The 22,733-nt window shown below is 46.2% G+C and overlaps 1 protein-coding gene across 1 annotated transcript in view; it reads left to right on the top strand.

Moving 5' to 3' along the window:
* Nucleotides 1–22,733, top strand: part of wwtr1 (WW domain containing transcription regulator 1) — a 116,193-nt gene that overhangs the window by 71,732 nt on the left and 21,728 nt on the right. The window contains exon 2 of the mRNA XM_078410451.1: nucleotides 12,215–12,339. Within this exon, the coding sequence (XP_078266577.1) occupies nucleotides 12,215–12,339 (125 nt within the window). The remainder of the gene's footprint in view (nucleotides 1–12,214; nucleotides 12,340–22,733) is intronic.

The following is a 22,733-nucleotide window of genomic DNA, read 5'->3' as shown; positions in this document are numbered from 1 at the left end:
GACGCTTCTTCATACTGATTGAGGTAGGGGGAGAGAGCAGTGAAAGAGAGTTGGTGGTGGTACAAAGCCTGGCAAGTGATGGGTGGATACAGGAGAGGGAAGGGAGGGGGAGGCTGATTGCCAGATGAGTGCAGTAAGTGACCAAAGCTAGAGGCAAAATAGGTGACAAAAGGATGTCAGATAAGGAACGAAGGGGAGGAGTGAAATGCAAATCCAGGGGGAGGGTACTTGAGTTCTTGAGGCTTTAAGTGAGACTCGGACTCAGTTTGGAGTGAATTCGAGAATTACTTTATTGACTGCTCCTCAGTCACACCAGCAGACCAGCAGCCTCTGCTCAGCTGGTGTGGGGAGCACAGTGCCGTAGCTGGTCGAGCCGCTGCCTCACAGCACCAGGGACCTCAGGTTCTGCTTGTGCGGGGGTTGTACATTCTCCCTGCGACCGTGTGGGTTTCCTCCGGGTGCTCGGGTTTCCTCCTGCAGGCCACAGACGTGTGGGTTTGTAAGTTAATTGGCTTCTGTAAATTGTCCCTAGTATGTCGGATAGAACTAGTGAACGGGTGATCGATGGTCGGTGTGGACTCGGTAGGATGAAAGGGACTAGTTCCATGCTGTATCTCTAAACTAAACTAAACTAAACTAAAGGCAGAATATGTAGGAGAGAAATTGCAGATGCTGGTTTAAACTGAAGATAGACTCCCTCTCTCCCCTCTTTCTCCCCATCCACCACCCTAGTTGTCCTACCAGTTCCACTGTGCACATCCTTGTATCCCTCTCATTATCACAGCTTCCCCAGCCAACAATGGGCCATTATGTGCTCCACCCTTCCTGAGATCATCTGTTGCAGGGCCTGATTTGAGAAAGTGGGATAACATGGAACGAGTGTGAACGGGTGATCGATGATCGGCATGGGCTCGGTGGGCTGAAGGGCCAGTTTCCATGCTGTATCTCCAGCCTCTGCTCAGTTGGATAGTTTGTCCGGAGTTTGACACCACAGACTCCGTGCATTTGGAGCTGGTTTGTTTCTGTGTCAGTCTCTGACTGATTTACAGTCTTCTGAGTCAGCCAGTATGGGCAGAAGTTAATGCCAAGTGACGCATTGCTTCCAGCTCGCTCAAACCCAGGGACATCTTTGATGTGTGTGTACGGGAGTCGTGGTTTGTGGCTGCAAGGGGAAGGCAAAGGGGTGAGCGAGAGGCCAGGGAAAGCTAGGAAAAACTTTCCAAATAGACCACCAACCTTCCCTTGGCAAGAAACTCCACACAAAAGGCAACAGAGGGCCTGTGTGAAAGGATGAAAAACACTATTGTATTTTGCACCAAGGATAGACACAAAGTGCTGGAGTAACTCAGTGGGTCAGGAAGCATCTCCGGAGAAAATAGATAGGTGACGTTTCAGGTCGGGACCCTTCTTCAGTCTGAAATTCTGTAGAATTGGTCCGGAACCAAAATGGCACCTACCCTTTCTCTTGAGATGCTGCCTGACCCGCTGAGTTTACAATATTATATTTTGGACCAAAGATAGACACAAAGTGCTGGAGTAACTCAACGGGTCTGGCAACATCTTTAGACTTTAGAGAAGTCTGCACTGAGTTTGCACCGACCGGCAATCACCCCATACACTAATACAATCCTCCACACTAGGGACAATTTACAATGTTACCAAAGTCAATTAACCCACAAACCTCTACGTTTTTGTAGCATGGGAGGAAACCGGAGCAACCGGAGTAAACCCACGCGGTCACGGGGAGAATCTATAAACTCTGTGCAGACAGCCCCCTTAGTCATCTATAAGGTGGCAACTCTACTGCTGTGCCAGGATCTTTCAGTCTGAACGTCTGAATAAGGGTCCCGAACTGAAACGTCACCAATTATTTTTCTCCAGAGACGCTGCCTGGCCCGCTGAGTTACCCCAGCACTTTGCATTTATCTTTGGTATAAACCGGCCTCTGTAGTTCTTTGTTTCTACAATTTTTATATTTTGCACTGCCTAATTCTGTGCAGTTGTTGGCTCACTGGTTTTGAGGGGTTGGATTTCAGTAGACAGTACTGGGGTCTGGCAAATAGCAGGGAAGGCCTCTGGTGTTGTGACTCTGCTGATGCCCATGATGGGATGAGAAGTTGAACAGGTTTGTCCACCTCGCCATTTAATGGATTGACAGCTGAGTCATTTGATAGATTTCTAAACCGCCTTCCCGTCAGCCCAGGCACCGAGAGAAAGGGTCGGACACCCTCCTGGGTGGTGTTAACCGTTTAAGAGCTGAATTTCCACAGGTACTTTCCACAGTAACATCCGAACCTCACCCGTCTTCTTTTAGAAGAGACTCACTTGAGGTCCTCAAGATGGCTTTTCTATTTCCAGATTTAGACTTACAGCATATAGCACGGAAACAGGCACTTTGGCTCACCGAATCCGTGCCGATTAGCAATCCCCTGCACGAGCACTACCCTACACACTAGGGACAATTTACAATTTACAGAGACCAATTAACTTACAAACTTGTACGTCTTTGGAGTGTGGGAGGAAATCAGAGCACTCGGATCAAATCCACGCGGTCACAGGGAGAACGTACAAACTCTGTACGGACAGCACCCGTAGTCAGGAACGAACCCGGATCTCTGGCACTGTAAGGCAGCAACTCTACCACTGTGCCACTGTATTACTCTTAAATTGACGAGTTGATAAGATGGGCCTGATCCCCATTCAGGCCTCCAATGTCTCTCCTAACCTTAGTTTAAGATCTGGAACTTCCTCCCGAACTTCTCTCCTTCATCTATGTCACCATCTCTCCTTTTTAAAACGTGGCATAGCGGTAGAGTTGCTGCCTTACAGCACCAGGAACCTGAGTTCAATCCAGACTAGGGCTGCTGTTTGTATGTTCTCCCCGTGACCTGCATGGGTTTTCTCCAAGATCTTCGGTTTCCTCCGACACTCCAAAGATTAGGTTAATTGGCTTGGTATAAATGTAAATTGTCCCTAGTGTTAATCTGCCGGGATTACTGGTCGGTGTATACTCAGTGGGCTGAAGGGCCTGTTTCCGCACTGTACCTCTAAACTAAACTAAACTAAACTTACTGAAAGTTGCCTCTCAGGACAAGGTCTGGAACTGGTCGGGTGCAGTTGGGAGATTTTATAGCCCCTTTCCTCAGGAGCGTGGCAATGTTGGAGATGTTCTGGCAACACCATGCAGTTGCCACGGTGACTCGCTGAGCTTCCACCAGGACCTTGCTCTTTGCCTCACTGTGGCACTCTTGTGCCTTTTTTTTGTGAACCAGCATCTGCAGTTCCTTGCGTCGACATTTATTCTTTAGTTAGTCCTTATTGTAATAGATTAGAGGTCCCTGCCGCGGTGGAAAAGTGCCCTCAATCTCGTCGCTCCCAAGACTGGATCCAGTCTCCCTGTTGAGTCAAGTATCTCACCCCATGCCAAGAGCTTCTTCTCCCAAGGTTTACCATAGTTACACATCTGGAAACCGGCGACAACAACTCCTGCAAGGCTTGCTCTCTGATTGTACTTTCCCCAGTTGTGTGATTTTTCCCTTCCTTCAACTAATTACAAACTGACCCAGAAACCTTATGAGGTTTATCATATGCATGTCAGGCCTGGGCAAACCTGAATGCAATATTTAGAATGTGCTGCATCCACATATTTAAGCCAAACCCAGATAGTAATTATCTTGTACATCTTGTGAAAAGGGAACACACACACACACACACACACACACACACACGTACACACACACACACACACACACACACGTACACACGTACACACCACAGACCTGTTGTACTGGCTTGTCTGAGAATACTCGGTTTGTTATCTGCATAGTAACACTTTCCTAAGGCACACAAAATGCTGGAATAACTCAGCGGGTCAGGCAGCATCTCCAGAGAACATGGATGGGTGATGCTTGCTTGGGTGGTGGGCAGCAGGAGATTTTTACCTCCTTTTTTAAAACAGGTTGGGTGGGGAGCGAGGGAGAAAGCTGGCAGGACAAAGTATGGCAAGTGGATGGTTGGACAAAGGCTAGAGATCAAAAGTATAAATAAAAAGATACAGTTAGATGGAACGAGCTGCCGGAACAGGTAGTTGAGGCAGGTACTATTAGAACGTTTAAGAAACATTTGGACAGGTACGTGGATAGGATAGATTTAGAGGGATATGGGCCATACGCAGGCAGATAATTGATGGGGCATGTTGGTTAGTGTGGACAAGTTGGGCCAAAGAGCCTGTTTCCACGCTGGATGACTCTATGTTAATCAGTCTTGAGAGGGGCTCAAGCTGGAATGTTGCCTGTCCATGTTCTCCAGAGATGCTGCCCGACCCGCCGAGTTACTCCAGCACTTCTCGTGTCTTTTTTTGTAAAACAGCATCTGCAGTTCCTTGCGTTGGCCAGTCCTTACAGTAATAAATTACTGATGCAACAATACCAGCCTCTTGTCAGGCAGTGCCTCTGACACTTGCTTTTCCTTGACTCTGATCTTAATTTTGATGGATTGATGTGTGCATAATACAAGTCACCATCTAACTACCTGCCTTTCTTTGTTATTCATTAACAAAGGTGAGGGTGTGTCAGTAAAGTCAATGTTTAACACCACTCCCTGTTCACTCTTGGGAAGTGGTGATGAGGAAACACCCTGATCCGCTCTAGTACCTCTGGTGAAGGAAGGCCCAATATATTTTGGGCAGGGAGTTCTGAGATTTGGACCCAACACCAGGGCACAGTGGCACATTGGGCGGCACAGTGGCACATTGGGCGGCACAGTGGCACATTGAGCAGCACAGTGCCATAGCAGAAGATCTGCTGCCATACTGCGCCAGGGACCCAGGTTTTCGATTCTGACCTCAGGTGCTGCCTTTGTGGAGTTTGCACGTTCTCCCTGTGACCTTGTGGGTTTCCTCCGGGTGCTCCGGTTTCCTCCCACATTCCAAAGGCACGTGGGCTCTGTAAATCGCCTCGAGTGTGTAGGGAGTGGATGAGAAAGTGGGATAACATTGAACTAGTGTGAACGGGTGATCGACTGTTGGCATGGATTCAGTGGGCCGAAGGACCTGTTTCCCTGGTGTATTTAAAAAAAAGAAACAATGTGTTGATTATGTGGCCAGCGTAAGGGTGGTCTGAAGCTAGTCTAGCGTGTGGCTAGGCTGAAGAAGGGTTCCAACCCGAAACGTCACCCATCCTTTTTCTCTAGAGATGCTGCCTGATCCGCTGAGTTACTCCAGCACATAGTGTCCAAGTGGAAAGCAGAATGGTTTTGAAATGCCATGTCTTAGCCGTTGCGTCCAGGTATTACTTTTCATTGAAGTCAATTGGAAAGAAGATTGGAATGGAAACTGAGAAGGCAGAAGTGCAATGATAAAGCTCGACAAGTGGCTGTGGATGGATTAATTGGATTTAGTGGTGCATGGCCAAGAAACATGTTGGTCCCCAAATTCTTAGTGCAATATGGAATATCACTGCCTGTGATACAGTTACGTTGTGTGAGAAAGAGACACACTGCGTGACTCTGCTGTTCAATTGGATTGCAATATTACCACCACAATTTTCAGCGCCAATCTCCATAAACTAGTAGCGTGGTAGAGTTGTTACCTTACAGCGCCAGTGACCTGGGTTCAATCCTGACTACGGGTGCTGACTGTCTGGTGTACGTGCTCCCCGTGACTGCATGGGGTTTCCCTGGGTGCTCCAGTTTCCTCCCACACTCCCAAGATGTACAGGTTTGTAGGTTAGTTTGGTAACATTTATAAATTGTTCCCAGTCTGTAAGCTAGTGTACGGGGATCGCTGATCGGAGTGGACTCGGTGGGCCGAAGGGCCTGTTTCCACGCTGTATCTCTAAACCAAGCTCTGTAAACAGTTGTGAGAAGTCAGATTGATTGAAATAATTGAAAAATACAGAATGGAAGCAGACCCTTTGGCCCATCGAGTCCACGCTGACTGTTCATCACCTGTTCACACTAATTCTATGTTAACCAACTTTCCCATCCACTCACTACACACTAGGGGGGGGGGGGGGATTTACAGAGGGCCATTTAACCTCCAAACTGCACGTCTTTGGGACGTGGGAGGAAACCGGAGCACCCGGACGAAAAACACGCGCAGTCACAGAGAGAATGTGCAAACTCCACACAGGCAGCACCCAAGGTGTGGATCGAATTTGGGTCTCTAGCGCTGTGAGGCATCAGCTCTACCAGCTGCGCCACTCAGTTGCCCAAACATAGACTTTACAAACTGGACCACCCCACGTAGGGCACATACACCCAGCAGAAATAACCCAGTGTATAAATCTGTGCCCCGTCTGTCGATGGTGTATACTTCCCAGAAATATTTACAAAGTTGCTGAAAATTGTGGTCAAACTTTAACAAGCTCCTCCACATATAAGGCGGCATGCCTTCTGGTTTGCCAAGATTTGCGAAAAATGTTCCAATGGGAAAGCTACTGTTCGGGGGAATATTATTTTTAGATGCACAATGTATGACCTTTGCTCATATGTGGGCATATTAGTGGGTTTAACAGCCCCTCAGCCCAGCTCTGTCTTTAGAGATTTATAAAGCATTAGTTGTTTTCAACAGATACTCCTGTTTCTCTTTTCTCATCACAAAGTTGACACTCCCTATCCTGAGGTCCTCGACACAGTGTTTGCTCAACACGATGGTGCAACCTTACAGAGTTGCTGCCTTACCGCGCCAGAGACTCGGGTTCAATTCTGACTACAGGTGCTGTCTTTACGGAGTTTGTACGTTCTCCCTGGAACCGTGTGGGCTTTCCCTGGGTGCTCCGGTTTCCTCCCACACTCCAAAGACGTTCAGGTTTCTAGGTTATTTGGCTTCGGTAAAGATAGTAAATTGTCCCTAGTCTGTAGGATAGTGCTAGTGCACGGGGATTGCTGGTCGGCACGGACTCGGTGGGCCGAAGGGCCTGTTTTCGTGCTGTATCTCTAAACTAAACTAAATCAATCTAAACTAAACTAAACTAAACTAAACTAAACTAAACTAAACTAAACTAAACTGCTAGTAGAATCTAGTGTGCAGGGCCCAAATACGTATGCACTAAACTTGCTCCAATATTAGATTTGACTGAGTTAACAATTCACGTGCATCTTTCCATTCAAAGCCCTTTCAACATCTCAAGCTGCTTCGGAAAAGCAGCCAACATAATCAAAGACCTGTCACACTCCAGTCATTCATTCTACTCCCTGATCCCCTCTGGCAGAAGGTAAAGAAACTTGAAAGTGCTCACCACCAGACTCAGGAACAACTTCTTCTCCTCTGTTATCATGTTTAGTTTGGTAAGTTTAGATTAGTTTAGTGATACAGTGTGGAAACAGTCCCTTTGGCCCCATGGAGTCCACAAAGACCAACAATCACCCTTACGTGTCTTACCTCACTAGGGATAATTTGCAGAAGGTAATTAATCTACAAACCTGCATGTCTTTGGAGTGTGTGAGGAAACCGGAGCACCCTGTGAAAACCCGCGCGGTCACCGGGAGAACGTACAAACTCCATTCGGGCAGCAGCCGTAGTCATGATCAAGCCCGAGTCTCTGGTGCTGTAAAGCAGCAATTGTACTGCTGCGTCCTAATGTTTCTGAATGAATAGTCAGAAGAAGGGCCCCGACCCAAAACGCCACCTCTCCATGTCCTCCAGAGATGCCTGACCCGCTGAATTACCCCAGCACTTTGTGTCTTGCATTATATAAATGGATATAGTTGTAAAGAAAGAAGCGAATCAGAAATACAGTGGGCATCTTTGGCACTGTGTGAGCAGGTGTTAGAAGATCAGAAGCCTATTTTAAATCCTGGCTTATTTTAGTTTTGCCTGATGTCAATGGAAATAAAATCCAGTTGGGTGTTATTATCATGCTGTCTCACCAAGTCAAGGTGATGACTGGCTGCAGCTCACTTGCCAGGGAATCAGCTCATTGCTGATAATGAGCTCAATTCATTAGTCATTCACTGTGAACTCAATTCACTATTCAATTCACGAACCTGTGTGATCAACAAACAGTGGACAACCTTGAAGATGATAGGTTGCTGGGCTAGTGAGATAATGTGTAAGACCCCGTCCATGTGAATATCTGAAAGATTGCAACCTGCACTTTTTAAAGATAGACATAAATGATTTTATTTGTTCTGATTTGCTCTGATTTGTTCTGTACATTTTCATACCTCTCCCCTGACTCTCAGTCTCAGGAAGGGGTTCGGCCCAAAATGACACCTATTCCTTTTCTCCAGAGATGCTGCCTGAGCCGCTGAGTTACTCCAGCATTTTGTGTCTTATCTTCGGGGTAAACCAGCATCTGCAGTTCCTTCCCACACTTTCTAAAGTTGACAGCACTGTGCCTTCTCTAGGTTTAATTTTGTAATGGAGTTATGGAAAATACATGTAAGTTCTTTAATCCTGTTTATTATCCCCTGAGCCTGAGGTAGTTATACAATGGAGGATTAAAGACTGGGTAATCATAGGCCGTAGACCATGACAGGGTTGGTTTACTGCGCCGCTGGGAGCACATTTTGTTTAGAGTAAGGTTCCGTTGCTAAGACGACCAAAAAGAGGCACAAGTCAAGTCTAGTAACTCCATTAACACTGCGAGCATCAACTTCAGAAATTAAGTTTCTGTTCCAGTGTTTTAAAATATGTTTCAGTGAGTCTCGGCCCTCCAGCAGCAATTTGGTTATCAGAATCAGCCATCCCTGGAAATAATGAGTGCCTGAAAAATCACAGCTATGAGCAAAAATGCACAAAATGTATATAGGGGCTAGAGGCAGGAGTAGACATTTGGCATGTAAGTTTTAGTTTTAGGTTTTGAGATACAGTGTGGAAACAGGCCCTTCAGCCCAACGGGGGTCTGCACCGACCAGCCATCACTGGTACATTACTATCTATCTTAGGTAATAATGCAAATCTTACCTAAGATAGAACACAATACTGGAGGAAGGAACTGCAGGTGCTGCTTTATACCGAAGATAAAGCAGGGTTTTGACCCGAAATTCCTTTTCACCTATTCCTTTTCTGTAGAGATGTTCCCTGATCCGCTGAGTTACTCCAGCATTTTGTGTCTATCTACAGTACTGGAGGAACTCAGTGGATCAGGCAGCTTCTCTGGACGATATGGATAGATGATGTTTCAGGCCAGGACCCTTCTTGGAGTCTGAAGAAGGGTCTCAACATGAAACGTCGCCCGTCCATGTCCTCCAGAGATGCTGCCTGATCTGCTGAGGCACTCAAGCACTTTCACTCAAGAATCCAGCATCTGCAGTTCCTTGTGTCTCCACACAAACAGCATGGATGGAGTGGATGTGGAGAGGATGTTTCCACTAGTTGGCGAGTCTAGGATCACAGGGCATAGCCTCAGAATAAAAGGATGTGTGTTTAGAAAGACGAGGAGGAATTTCTTTAGTCAAAGGGTGGTGAATCTGTGGCATTCATTGCCATTGAAGGCTGTGGAGGCCGAGTCGATGGATATTTTGAAGTTGGAGATTGCTAAATTCTTGATTGGTAAGGGTGTCAGGGGTTATTTGGAGAAGGCAGGAGAATGGGGTTAAGAGGGAAAGATAGATCAGCCATGATTGAATGGTGGAGTAGATCCGATGGGCTGAATGGCCTAATCCAGCTCCTATAACTTATGAACATATGAAGCCTTACTCTTCGTTTATGGACCTGAGAGGGTGTAAGTTGCAGGAAAAACTGAGCAGTTTAGGAGTTTCGAAATGGAAACAGGAGCAAGCCATTCAGCCCCTCGTTCCTGCTCTGCCATTCCATGAGTAATACATTACCTCAGCACCAAACAATCTGCTGGAGGAACACAGCGGGTCAGGCAGCATCTGTGGAGGCAAATGAACAGTTGACATTTCGAGTAATGACCGAGATGATGGGTCCTGACAGGAGACGCTGACTTTCTATTTCCCTGCACAGACACTGCCTGACCCGTAGAGTTCCTCCAGTAGATGGTTTCCGGCTCTAGATTCTGATTGAGAGACACAGCATGGAAACAGGCCCTTCGGCCCACCGAGGCTGCGCTGACCATCGAACACCCATTCACACTAGTTCTATGCTGTCCCGCTTTCTCATCCCCTCCCATACACACTAGGGACAATTTACAGAGGCCAATTAACCAAAAAACCCGCACGTCCTTGGGACAAGGGAGGAAACCGGAGCACCCGGAGGAAACCTGGAGGTCACAGGGAGAGCTTGCAAATTCCACACAGACAGCGCCCGAGGCCAGGATGAAACCTGGGTCTCTCGCGCTGTGAGGCAGCAGCTCCACCAGCTGCAGTACTGTGCCTTAGACAACGTTTCGGGTCAGGACCCTGCTTCAGATAAGATTGACCATTTTTTTGTCTCAAAAACGATGAATCTTTTGAATTCCTTATCCCATGGAACAGTGGAAGCCAAGACACGAAATGTATTCAAAGGTTGAAGTAGATTCTTAGACTTGAGGAGAACCAAAGGCTTTGGGGAGCTGGCAGTAAAATGGAGCTGAGACGGACGTTAGATTAACCATGATTCAATGGTAGACCAAGCTCAAAGGTCCCATATGGCCTATTCCTGCTCCTATTTGCTCGGTTCTTATATATGTGTACATTGTACTTTGTGCCTGGCAGCTACCTGCTTGATATATGGATTTCAAATGGAAACCTCCTTAGTAATTTAAGTTTTGGTCGACTGGTTTAGAAGGAAGTTGTACACAGCCAGGGGAGGTTTGTGCCTGCATTAACTCACAACACGAGTGCGTGTGGTCTCAGCTGAGAGATGAAGCAGCAAGCATGTCGAGGCACGTCCTATGTGTTGCACCATGAAGCACGTGGCATGACACACCATTGTTCTTCTGGTGGGTGGGGGTGGCTTGACACAGAGATCGCAGCAGGTGCTACAATGGACTGATTCCTTTATCAAAGGGAGAGAGCTGAGGGTGGGTGTGTCAGAACGGAAAACACCCTGAAAAGCTGCGGTTTCTCAGTTTTCATAATTTATGAATAGGAAGACTTCTTTTGAAGTAACAAAAGGTTTGATCTACTCGACCATCTACTGTTTCAACTTGCATCACTGTTAACGTTCAACTATTCAAATCATGTTTGCCAAGCACTTTAATCTCCTGCACTGTCATTTCTGTGAGATATCATGGTCTTCTTGAGTTGGGTGAAGTCTTGCTCCAAAGTGTTGGGTGTAAATTCAAGATTGCCGCTCCAGTGCAATTGTGCAGCAGTGCTGCAATGTTGTATGCGACCTCCTGTGGTTGCATACAGCTTCCTTTTCACCGGTCAACTGAAACTTAATGACTCAGGACGGAGGCGCAGTGGTAGAATTGCTGCCTTACAGCGCCAGAGACCTGGCTTCCATCCTGACTATAGGTGCTGTCTGCACGGAGTTTGTACTTTTTCCGCATGACCTGCGTGGGGTTTCTCCGGGATCTCTGGTTTCCTCCCACACTCCAAAGACATACAGGTTTATAGGCGAATTGGCTTGCTAACATTTATAAATTGTCCCTAGTGTGTGTAGGATAGTGTTAGTGTGTGGGGATCATTGGTCGGCATGGACTCGATGGGCCAAAGGGCCTGTTTCCGCGCTGTATCTCTAAATTAAACTAAGGACATTTCCATTTGAAATCCATAAGTCAAGTATTGCTGGAGGAGTAGTCTTAGATAAGATTGATTGATTGAATGAGAGATATAGCATGAAAAATGTTCACGCTCAAACATTGATCACCTGTTCACAGGGTAGTTCCATATTATCTCACTTTCTCATCCAATCTCCACACTCTAGAGGCAATTTACAGAAGGCCAACTAACCCTCAAACCCACGTCTCTTTTGAGATGTGAGAGGAAACCGGAACACCTGGAGGAAGCCCACATGGTCACAGGGTGAACATGCAAACTCCACACAGACTGCAGTTTGTCAAGATCGAACCCGGGTCTCTGGAGCTGTGAGGCAGTGGCTCAACCCGCTGAACCACTGTGCCACCCTTAACATTAAATCGTGCTCCCTTTGTTCTGAGGTCCATGTAAACCGTCTCATGTCACTATTTTAAAGAAAGGGTGGTTATCTCCACTGTGCGGTCCAGAATTTGTGAAAGAACAAAGGCTTGATAGCTCAGTAGAAATGAATCGAGTGTCACAGAAAGGGGTGGACAGAGGATTGATTGCATGTCCTGTATTTATTTGGTAATGCATAGGAAGCAGACAACATTGATTTAACCTCCAACATTTTTTGTTACAGCCATGTAGACAGGATAACAACATGGCACGACCCACGGAAGACCATGAGCCAGATGAATCTGAACACAGCCGGGACATCGAACCAGATGCAGCAGAGGTCCATGGCCGTGCCTCATCCAAATCCAGGTGAGTTCCTGTACCAGCGAGTCCACCCGCTGTGCGTGCCTAAACCAGCTCAGAGATTCAGGCACACAAACTTTGCTTCAACAATCCCAGCCATTCCATGAAACCCGCAGTGCTGAGCTGACTCCTTCCCATTCCTTACATCTCCAATGTATCTGCCATCAACAAGCCTCAAGCTGAATGCATCATGGAGGAACCTGAAGCTACTTTACTCACTGTGATATCCATCATATCCCTTTGGATGGACAATTTGATCAAGATAGAGAAAGTTTAGTTTAGTTTACTTTAGTTTATTGTCACGTGTTCCACGGGACAGTCAAAAGTTTTTCTTGCGTACTAACCAGTCAGCGGAAAGACAATACATGACTACAATTGAGCCGTCCACAGTGTAAAGATACATGATAAAGGGAATAACATTTAGTGCAAGATAAAGACCAGTAAAGTCCAATTAAAGATAGTTCGAGGGTCTCCAATGAGGTAGATAATATCTCAGGGCTGCTCTCTAGTTGGTGATAGGATGGTTCAGTTGCCCGATTACAGCTGTAAGCTATCTAAGGCTATAGCAGAATATAGATCAGATAGAAAGTTGGGTGAAACGTTGGTAGATGGAATTTAATCACAACACGTGCAAGGTGATGCTTTTTGGGATGTCAGGTAGAGGTAGGTTATATACAGTAAATGATACAGTGCCAGGCAATGTTACTTGACAAAGGGACCTAGGAATTCAAGTCCACAGTTTGCTGATGGTGACAATGTCTGTCAATATGGTGGTAAAGAAGAGGTATGGCATCTCCTTGACTGAAGTGATTCAGGAAGGTTGCTCACCACCATCAACTCAAGGGATGTTAGGAATGGGCAATAAATGTTGGCCTTGCCAACAATACGCAGAATCCATGAATGAATGAATGAAAGAATGAATGAAGGAATGAGGAACCCGGCAGACCGTGGTTCAATGGATCTTCTGCCAAGTGCTGTTTGCTCTCTTATGTTTTGTTCCAACATATTTAATCTTTCTCTGAATGAGTTGTCAGATGTATTTCCTTGATAATGAATGTGCAGTTGAGCCCTGTTTACCACTCTGACTGTGTACCGGATAACAAAGGCATGGGTGTTTCCTCTGTACTTGTGAGGTACCTGTTTAACAAGGTGTTACCTAACAGGAGTGGAACATGAGAAACTTGCTGTTAGCCCTTAGAACTTCTCAACATTGATCCATTGAGAAGTGCACTGCTGTGGTTAGTAACTAATAAAGCCGCCGCTGCCTTTGGCATTTGTCCAGGGCTGACCCAGAGGTTCCAGGAACTGAAATGCTGATCTTCTGGACTTTTGAGCAACTTGAGAGGAAAATCATCAAGCCGTTAAAAAATATCGATTCATTTAATTTTATTCAAATAGGGTCATAGAATCATAGAGTCTTGTAGCGTGGAAACAGGACCTTCGGACCAACTCATCCGTGCTTATCAAGATGCCCCCATCTAAGCCATTTGCCCGTGTTAGGCCCTTATCCCTGTAAACCATTCTATTCATGTACCTGTCCAAGTGTCTTTTAAATACTTCTTCCAAAAATTATTGATGATGGTTGATAGACTGAGGGTCTAGATTTAGATTTAGAGATACAGCGCAGAAACAGGCCCTTCGGCCCACCGGGTCCGCGCCGCCCAGCGATCCCCGCACATTAACACTATCCTACACCCACTAGGGACAATTTTCACATTTGCCCAGCCAATTAACCTACGAACCTGTACGTCTTTGGAGTGTGGGAGGAAACCGAAGATCTCGGAGAAAACCCACGCAGGTCACGGGGAGAACGTACAAACTCCGTACAGTATAGCACCCGTAGTCAGGATCGAACCTGAGTCTCCGGCGCTGCATTTGCTGTAAGGCAGCAACTCTACCGCTTCGCCACTAATTGAGTAAAGTGTGATGATATTTCTCTTTTGGCAGAGCGAAGTAAGGGAATGGCAGAGGGAACTCTCAAAGGGGAGTAAAAGGCAACCGTGGCTGACAAGGGAAGTTAGAGATGGAATAAAACTAAAAGAAAAGATGTTCTCAGGTAGCAAAGAGTAGCGGGAAGCCAGAGGAGTGGGCAACTTTCAAAGGACAACAGAAGATAGCAAAAAGGGCAATACGGGCTGAAAAGATGAGGTACGAAGCGAAGCTGGCCAAGAATATAAAGAAGGACAGGAAAAGCTTCTTTAGGTATGTTAAGAGAAAAAGATTAGTAAAGACAAATGTGGATCCCTTGAAGGCAGAAACGGGTGAAATTATTATGGGTAACAAGGAAATGGCGGAAGGGTTGAACAGGTACTTTGGATCTGTCTTCACTAAGGAAGACACAAACGATCTCCCAGATGTACTAGTGAACAGAGGATCAAGGGAGACAGAGGAACTGAAAGAAATTGGCATTAGGCAAGAAATAGTATTGGGTAGACTGATGGGACTGAAGGCTGATAAATCCCCAGGGCCTGATGGTCTGCATCCCAGGGTACTCAAGGAGGTGGCTCAAGAAATTGTGGACGCATTGGTGATCATTTTCCAATGTTCAATAGATTAAGGATCAGTTCCTGTGGATTGGAGGGTAGCTAATGTTATCCCACTTTTCAAGAAAGGGGCAAGAGAGAAAACGGGCAATAATAGACCAGTTAGCCTGACATCGGTGGTAGGGATGATGGTGGAGTCAATTATTAAAGAGGTAATAACAGCGCATTTGGATAATGGTAAAAGGATTGGTCCAAGTCGGCATGGATGTATGAAGGGGAAATCCTGCTTGACTAATCTACTGGAATTTTTTGAGGATGTGACAAGTAAAATGGATGAAGGAGAGCCAGTGGATGTAGTGTATCTAGACTTTCAGAAAGCCTTTGATAAGGTACCACACGGGAGATTGGTGAATAAAATGAGAGCACATGGTATTGGGGTAGGGTATTAACTTGGATAGAGAATTGGTTGGTAGGCAGAAGCAAAGAGTAGGAATAAACGGGTCCTTTTCAGAATGGCAGGCAGTGGCGAGTGGAGTGCCACAAGGCTCGGTGCTGGGGCTGCAACTATTTACAATATATATTAATGATTTGGATGATGGAATTAGAAGTAATACTAGCAAGTTTGCAGATGACACAAAGCTGGGTGGTAGTGTGAACTATGAAGAGGATGTTAGGAGGCTGCAGGGTGACATGGACAGGTTGAGTGAGTGGGCAGATGCATGGTGGATGCAGTATAATGTAGATAAATGTGAGGTTATCCACTTTGGCGGCAAAAATAAAGAGGCAGATTATTATAGCAATGGTGTCAGATTAGGTAAAGGGGAAGTGCAACGAGACCTTGGTGTCCTTGTACACCAGTCGCTGAAAGTGCAGGTACAGCAGGCAGTGAAGAAAGCTAATGGCATGTTGGCCTTCATAACGAGAGGATTTGAGTACAGGAGCAAAGAAGTCCTTCTGCAGTTGTATAGGGTCTTGGTGGGACCTCATCTGGACTATTGTGTGCAGTTTTGGTCTCCTAATTTGAGGAAGAATGTCCTTGCTATTGAGGCAGTGCAGCGTAGGTTCACGAGGTTAATCCATGGGATGGAGGGACTGTCATATGGGGAAAGATTGGAAAGACTCTGCTTGTATTCACTGGAGTTTAGAAGGATGAGAGGGGATCTTATAGAGACGTATAAAATCATAAAAGGACTAGACAAGCTAGATGCAGGAAAAATGTTCCCAATGTTGGGGGAGTCTAGAACCAGGACACACAGTCGAACAGTAAAGGGGAGGCCATTTAAAACCGAGGTGAGAAGAAACTTTTTAACCCAGAGAGTTGTGAATTTGTGGAATTCTCTGCCATAGAAGGCAGTGGAGGCCAATTCACTGGATGAATTTAAAAGGGAGTTAGATAGAACTCTGGGGGCTGGTGGAATCAAGGGATATGGGGAGAAGGCAGGCACGGGTTACTGATTGTGGATGATCAGCTATGATCACAATGAATGGCGGTGCTGGCTCGAAGGGCCAAATGGCCTCCTCCTGCACCTATTTTCTATGTTTCTATGTTTCTATTGCATCGTGAGGATGAACATGTTGGGCAACCAATCATAGGAGTTATGGGGTGGGATCGTTGGACACTGGGGGCCTTAGTTTAGTTTAGTTTAGAGATACAGCTTGGAGATGGACCCTTCTGCCTGTTTCCCCAATGGGACCAAACTAATTGTCTCTGCCCAGCCAGTCAGCTTGTGTTCCCGTAAGTGCTGTGATTGTTTGCCAAAAGAACTGGAAACCCGAGTAAATATTAACAAAGGCTTGTAATTTGAGCTCTCTTCCCTCTCCTGGGGCTCAAATCACTGCGCTGCCAATCTCTGAGTCTGCCTGTCCAACAAGTGCTCAAAGCTGCCTCTTGCGTGTTGTCTTCCAGCAATAAATTGTTTCCAAATGTCGGCTCAATTCTGGGGCTGCGGCGAAGAAATAGAAAATGCACTAGCCGCTCGTGTTTTTTCAGACGTGTTGCTTCTTTTCCCCCCTTCGTGCCAAAGCAACTGAATGTTCTGTACAGATGCTCAGAGGAGCACTTTTAAAGGCTTTCTAAAGTTTTTCTTTAATGCTAAGATTTATTATGAACAGGAGTGGATTGTTTGAAAGGAGCATAGGATCAAGAGTAACCCTTTAATCTCTGGAGTCTGCTACATTCTATGTAACCTAACTCAAATACAGATTATAAGGTTATAGCTTTGAAGGTTAGAATGGTAATGAGTGTGTTCTCAAAATAGACATGGATAGGATCGAAGAAGAGATATGATTACTCCGTGGTGGGGAGTTATGGATGGAAAGATAAGACCGATTTGTGAAGAAGGGTCCCAATCCAAAACGTCACTATCCCCCCATAGATATGCTGGATATCTACATCCTGAAACCTAGCTCCAAATACCTGTCCATCCTACGCAAACAGAAGCTTTTTACTGTACCTCTGCACCACGTGACAATGAACTAAACTCATAAACTGAACTCATCTTTGTCCCTTTTCTCCTAACAAATACATCTCTACGTCTCATACCTTAAGTTATAAATTCACCCATTATTAGTCGTGTTTGTGGAAGAGAGTCCAAAAATTTCATCACCCTGCGTGTGCAGAAGTGTTTCCTCACTTTGTATGACATAAGATCATTAAGCTATTCGGCCCATCGAGTCTGCTCCGCACTTTGCTCCTAAAAGACACTAGCATTCATTTTTAAGTGAGACACAAAAAAACTGCAGATGCAGTTTGAGCAAAATACAAAGTGCTGGAGTAACTCTGCAGGTCAGGCATATCTTTGGAGGGAATGGATAGGTGACGTTTCGGATTGGGACCCTTCTTCAGAATGATGTCTATCCTTCCCTCCAAAATTCCCCACTGCAGAGTAATCATCATCTCTTCTTCTATCCTGTCCCTGTTTATTTTGAGAACACACCCATTACCATTCTAAATTTCAGAGCTATAACCCTAGTTTTGTGTAATCTGTATTTGCCATTTATCCCATTTATCCCATTCAGATAAACTATTATTCTACGACTACACTTCACTCCTCCCTCTCCCTCTCTCCTGTCTCCCAGAGATATGTTTATCCTTCCCAAAGTTCTGGTCTAGAACGTCTCATGTTGCTTCTGGTGCAGTCTAATCAGGTATTTGTACTGTTTCAGTGTTGCTTCTAGACTCTGGTACTCAATCATGTTGTCCCGATTTAATAACCAGCTTTCTATTGGGCTTAATGATAACTTTCTGTACCCTCTCATGCCATATTAATGCTCTCTCTACATGGACCCATAATTCTCTGTGGAACTCCATTATTTCCGCAGTAGAAAGTAACCGTCCCCTTCTTTTGCAATGAAACGTGAGTGACTTCGCATTTGACCGCAGCTAACTCTATCTGACGCATTGTTGTCCATTCACTTAAACTATTAATAACTCTTTGTCGATTTATGCTTCCAAGCGTCCCTGTTTAAAATGCTGCCTCGTCTGTCAATGACAAAGACACATGGCTTTCCATTCCATTATCAAAATAACTTGGAAATAGAGTCATGGAGTCATGCAGCAGGGTTGCTGTTTACTCAAGCCGACCAAGGTTCCCTGTCTACACTCAAGTTCAAAAATAAACTCAATTCACAATAAAAATAACATCCAAAACAAAAACTGTGCAAAATCTTTTCGTACATTCTCAGAGTCTACATTTTGTAGTGTCATACTCAGTGGTGTTCGTACCTATCTTTAAACAAAACACCCTTGTCACAGTGACGCAGCGGTAGAGTTGCTGCCTCGAAGCACCAGAGACTCGGGTTCGATCCTGACTACAGGGGCCGTGTGTACGGAGATTGTACGTTCTCCCCATGACCTGCATGGGTTTTCTCCGAGAACTCCGGTTCCCTTCCACACTCCAAAGACCTACAGGTTTTATAAGTTAATTGGCTTTGGTAAAATTGTAAATTGTCCCTAGTGTGTGTAGGATAGTGCTAGTGTGCGGAGATCGCTGTTTGGTGCGGAGTCGGTGGGTCGAGGGGCCTGTTTCCGCGCTGTATCTCTAAAACAAAAACTAAAATTCAAACTCATGTGGCCCCTGGGGTGATATCCCCAGGATGAGAGGGGATCTTATCGAAACGTATAAGATTATTAAGGGGTTGGACACGTTAGAGGCAGGAAACATGTTCCCAATGTTGGGGGAGTCCAGAACCAGGGGCCACAGTTTAAGAATAAGGGGTAGGCCATTTAGAACTAAGATGAGGAAAAACGTTTTCAGTCAGAGAGTTGTGAATCTGTGGAAGGCAGTGGAGGCCAATTCTCTGAATGCATTCAAGAGAGAGCTAGATAGAGCTCTTAAGGATAGCGGAGTCAGGGGGTATGGGGAGAAGGCAGGAACGGGGTACTGATTGAGAATGATCAGCCATGATCACATTGAATGGCGGTGCTGGCTTGAAGGGCCGAATGGCCTCCTCCTGCACCTATTATCTATTGTCTAACCCTTCCCTTGCTTGTGGCCTCTGCTCCACAATGACACACAAGCTATTTACTCGTTGAGCCTGAAAGACTTGCTGCAGCCTAAATTGCTATAATATTGTTACATGGTTGAGACCAGCCATAATCACATGGCTCTCCTGTCCAATCTGACCACGCTGTGAACATTCACAGATGAAGCAAGAACAGAGTGTTCCATTGTGAAAGATAAATTATAATTGAGACGGGGACAGGCAAGGGAATGAAGGGAGATCAGTTGGACAGCCAGATGTTCTCTGGGGATCAGGATTATATTTTCCACGGTGGGCGAAGAGCAGAAAGTGATGGTGTGTTCCTGTGGCTCATTTGGTACATGCTCCTGTGTTGCTCAGTCAGGTATCTATCCAAGTAGTCAGAGAGATTGATACCCAATCACTGCCAATCCTTACAAGGCCCCTGCTGTCTCCACATGGTAAACCCTCGATTTTACGGTCCTCTTTATAATGGATTTCGGTTCTAGTGGACAGACCGCTGATGCTCCCCCACAACACGCACTGCCTCTCCGGCCACTTCCAGCCATCTTGTCCGCGCCTCCTGCAGCTGACCTTGAAGGCGCTGGGGGCATTACCCCTGTTCACTTTCCTGCCGGCCCTTGCTCCTCACGCACGATGTCTCCAGCTCCCGCCTGGTTACGCCGCCCGATGAGTCTTCAGCTGGGTTTCCGGTCCTGCCGACCGATGAGACTTCGGGCTGGTTCCCGTAACTACGCCGTCCAACGAGCCTTTGTCTGGGCCCTGCCGACCGACAAGCCTTTGGGTGAATTCCCAGTCCCGTTGACCCACGAGCCTTCAGGCGAGGTACCGCTGACCGAGGAGTATTTGGGCAAGGTCCCGCCGACCAGCAAACCTTGCAGCGCGCACGGCCACACCTCAGGTAGCCTCCGCCGCGCGGCAACTCGGGAAGGCCGAGATGAGCGGGTTGGTCAAGAAGTGGATGATTGTAGGGAAGTAGCTGTTCCTGGCCCTGGTGGCGTTGGTCTACCTCCCACGTGATGGCCACATGTATAAACGCTCTCTCCTGCCGGTATATGATCGGTGGTGTGCAAAGAGTTACGGTTGCACAATAGTACTGGGAAGTTTAAAGAAGAGGAGATTCCTGTTTACCCTGTTCTGCGAGGAAGGAGGAAACTCAGCGTAGGTGACCGGCAGAGATGGCAAAGTGAGATTCTTACTTAGGAAGTTTAGGTTCAGGTTCATGAACTGCTAAAGCCGGCTGCAGATCTGACCTACAGGTTTTAAGGATCCGTTTTATGAGAGGAAAGTGAAGGTTCATGGAGGGATTTCTGAAGCTTTCGACCATGGCTGCTGTTAGAATTCCTGGTTCAGTTTTCTATTGAAGATAGACACAAAATGCTGGAGTAACTCAGTGGGTCAGGCAGCATCTTTGGAGAAAACGAATAGGTGACGTTTTGGGTCGAGTCTCTTCCTTTTACTCAGTTTTCCTTTGGTGTTTTACCCAGATTTCTGTAAAATCCATTAACTACTTGGTAATCTTTGTGGTGTTTATGCTTAAGAATTTAAGAACATGAAAACTTAAAGCAGGGTAGTGAATCAATTGTGTTTTGTTTCAATGGTGCTTTAGTTGCCACATGTGTAACTGCGCAGTGAAATTCTTTTTGCATATTTACACATGTGGGCGCCGCCATGTTTTGGCGCCATTTCCACGAGTCCAAAGTCCGGTAACATGTGGAATCATGGAGCACAGTCACAGGCCCTTCAGCCCGGCAAGTCCATGCTGACAAACAAGCAGCCATGTATACCAATCATACATTCACTCCATTTTATTCTCCTTAATTCCCCATTGATTCTACCATTCCATTGCACACCAGGGACAATTTACAGCGGGTAATTAATGTACCTGAGCATCCAGAGGAAGCCAGATAAATGTGCAAATTCCACAGAGACAGCAGCCGAGGTCAGGATTATTGCTGGGTCTCCGGTGCTGTGAGGCAGCAGCTCTACCAGTTGTGCTAATGCGCCAGCCCTAAATGAGGCACTTCATTCACCAACCTCACGTGGCACCTTGTTCCTACTTGCCATTCAATGAGGATGCTGCTCACCCTAAACCTTGCTTACTTTCACTGAGTTGTGCACACCTGGGCAACAGGCCCTTCGGCCCAACTTAATCATGCCGACCGAGTTGCCCACCTGAGCTAGGTGGGTCCCATTTGCCTGCATTTGGCCCATAACCCTCTAAACCCTTCCTATCCATGAACCTGCATAATTACGGTGTGATTAAACCGTGTCTCAATGCTCCATTGACCCAGGTTTGTTCCTGCACCCCACCCTCCCTGGTGCTGCCTGTATCTGGTTTACACATTCTCTCTGTTACCACGTAATTTCCACAGGGCGCTTCCAAAGCTGTGTTGGCAGTTTAATTGGCTTCTCTAAATTAGATCCTAGTATAGGTGGGTGTAGGAGGATTGGGGAGTTGGTAAATAAATAAGAATAGGTTGCAGAGAACTAGATATTCGGGATTATTCTATGAATCAGTGTAGACAGTGCTGGTTTGGCATATTTTAGATTTAGATTTAGAGATACAGCGTGGAAACAGGCCCTTCGGCCCACTGGGTCCGCGCCGCCCAGCGATCCCCGCACATTAACACTATCCGACACACACTAGGGACAATTTTTTTTATTTAAATTTTTTTTTTACATTTGCCCAGCCAATTAACCTGCATACCTGTACGTCTTTGGAGTGTGGGAGGAAACTGAAGATCTCGGAGAAAACCCACGCAGGTCACGGGGAGAACGTACAAACTCCGTACAGACGACGCCCGTAGTCAGGATCGAACCTGAGTCTCCAGCGCTGCATTCGCTGTAAGGCAGCAACTCTACCGCTGCGCCACCGTGCCGCCACTGTGCTGCCCCAATTGATTGATTGTAAGATACAGCATGGAAACAGGCTCTTCTGCCCTCTGATTCCATGCCGACCATCGATCAGCCATTCACACTAGTTCTATGTTATCCCACTTTAGCATCTACTCCCTACACACCAGGGATATTTTACAGGTTAAACTATAAACCCACACATCTTTGGAATGAGGGAGGAAACCGGTGCACCCAGAGAAAACAGAGAGAACGTGCAAACTCCACAAAGTCAGGAGACCGGGTCAGGATCGAGTCTGGAAGGACTGCTTTGAAGTTGACGTGATTTATTTTGATTTTTGTTATGAACGTTTCTAAAAGTTAGATGTTGATTACAATCTGAGAGTAGATTAATCCCAAATTAAATATTTGCTGAAGAGACAGATGAAATATTTAGCCCGCGGCCACTAGATTTTGACCGGTCGAGGCAGTGGCAGTGAGTTTGTCCCACGCAAGGTTTTTTTGTACGAGAAATCCCTGAGAGGGCGAGGGCTTGCTTCTCGTTAGGATTTGTTCAGAGATCAATTGCTTCTTTCAAGC

The sequence above is a fragment of the Rhinoraja longicauda genome, chromosome 13 (assembly GCF_053455715.1).
Source record: "Rhinoraja longicauda isolate Sanriku21f chromosome 13, sRhiLon1.1, whole genome shotgun sequence".
Lineage (NCBI taxonomy): Eukaryota > Metazoa > Chordata > Chondrichthyes > Rajiformes > Arhynchobatidae > Rhinoraja > Rhinoraja longicauda.
This window is presented reverse-complemented; position numbering and strand designations above follow the sequence as displayed.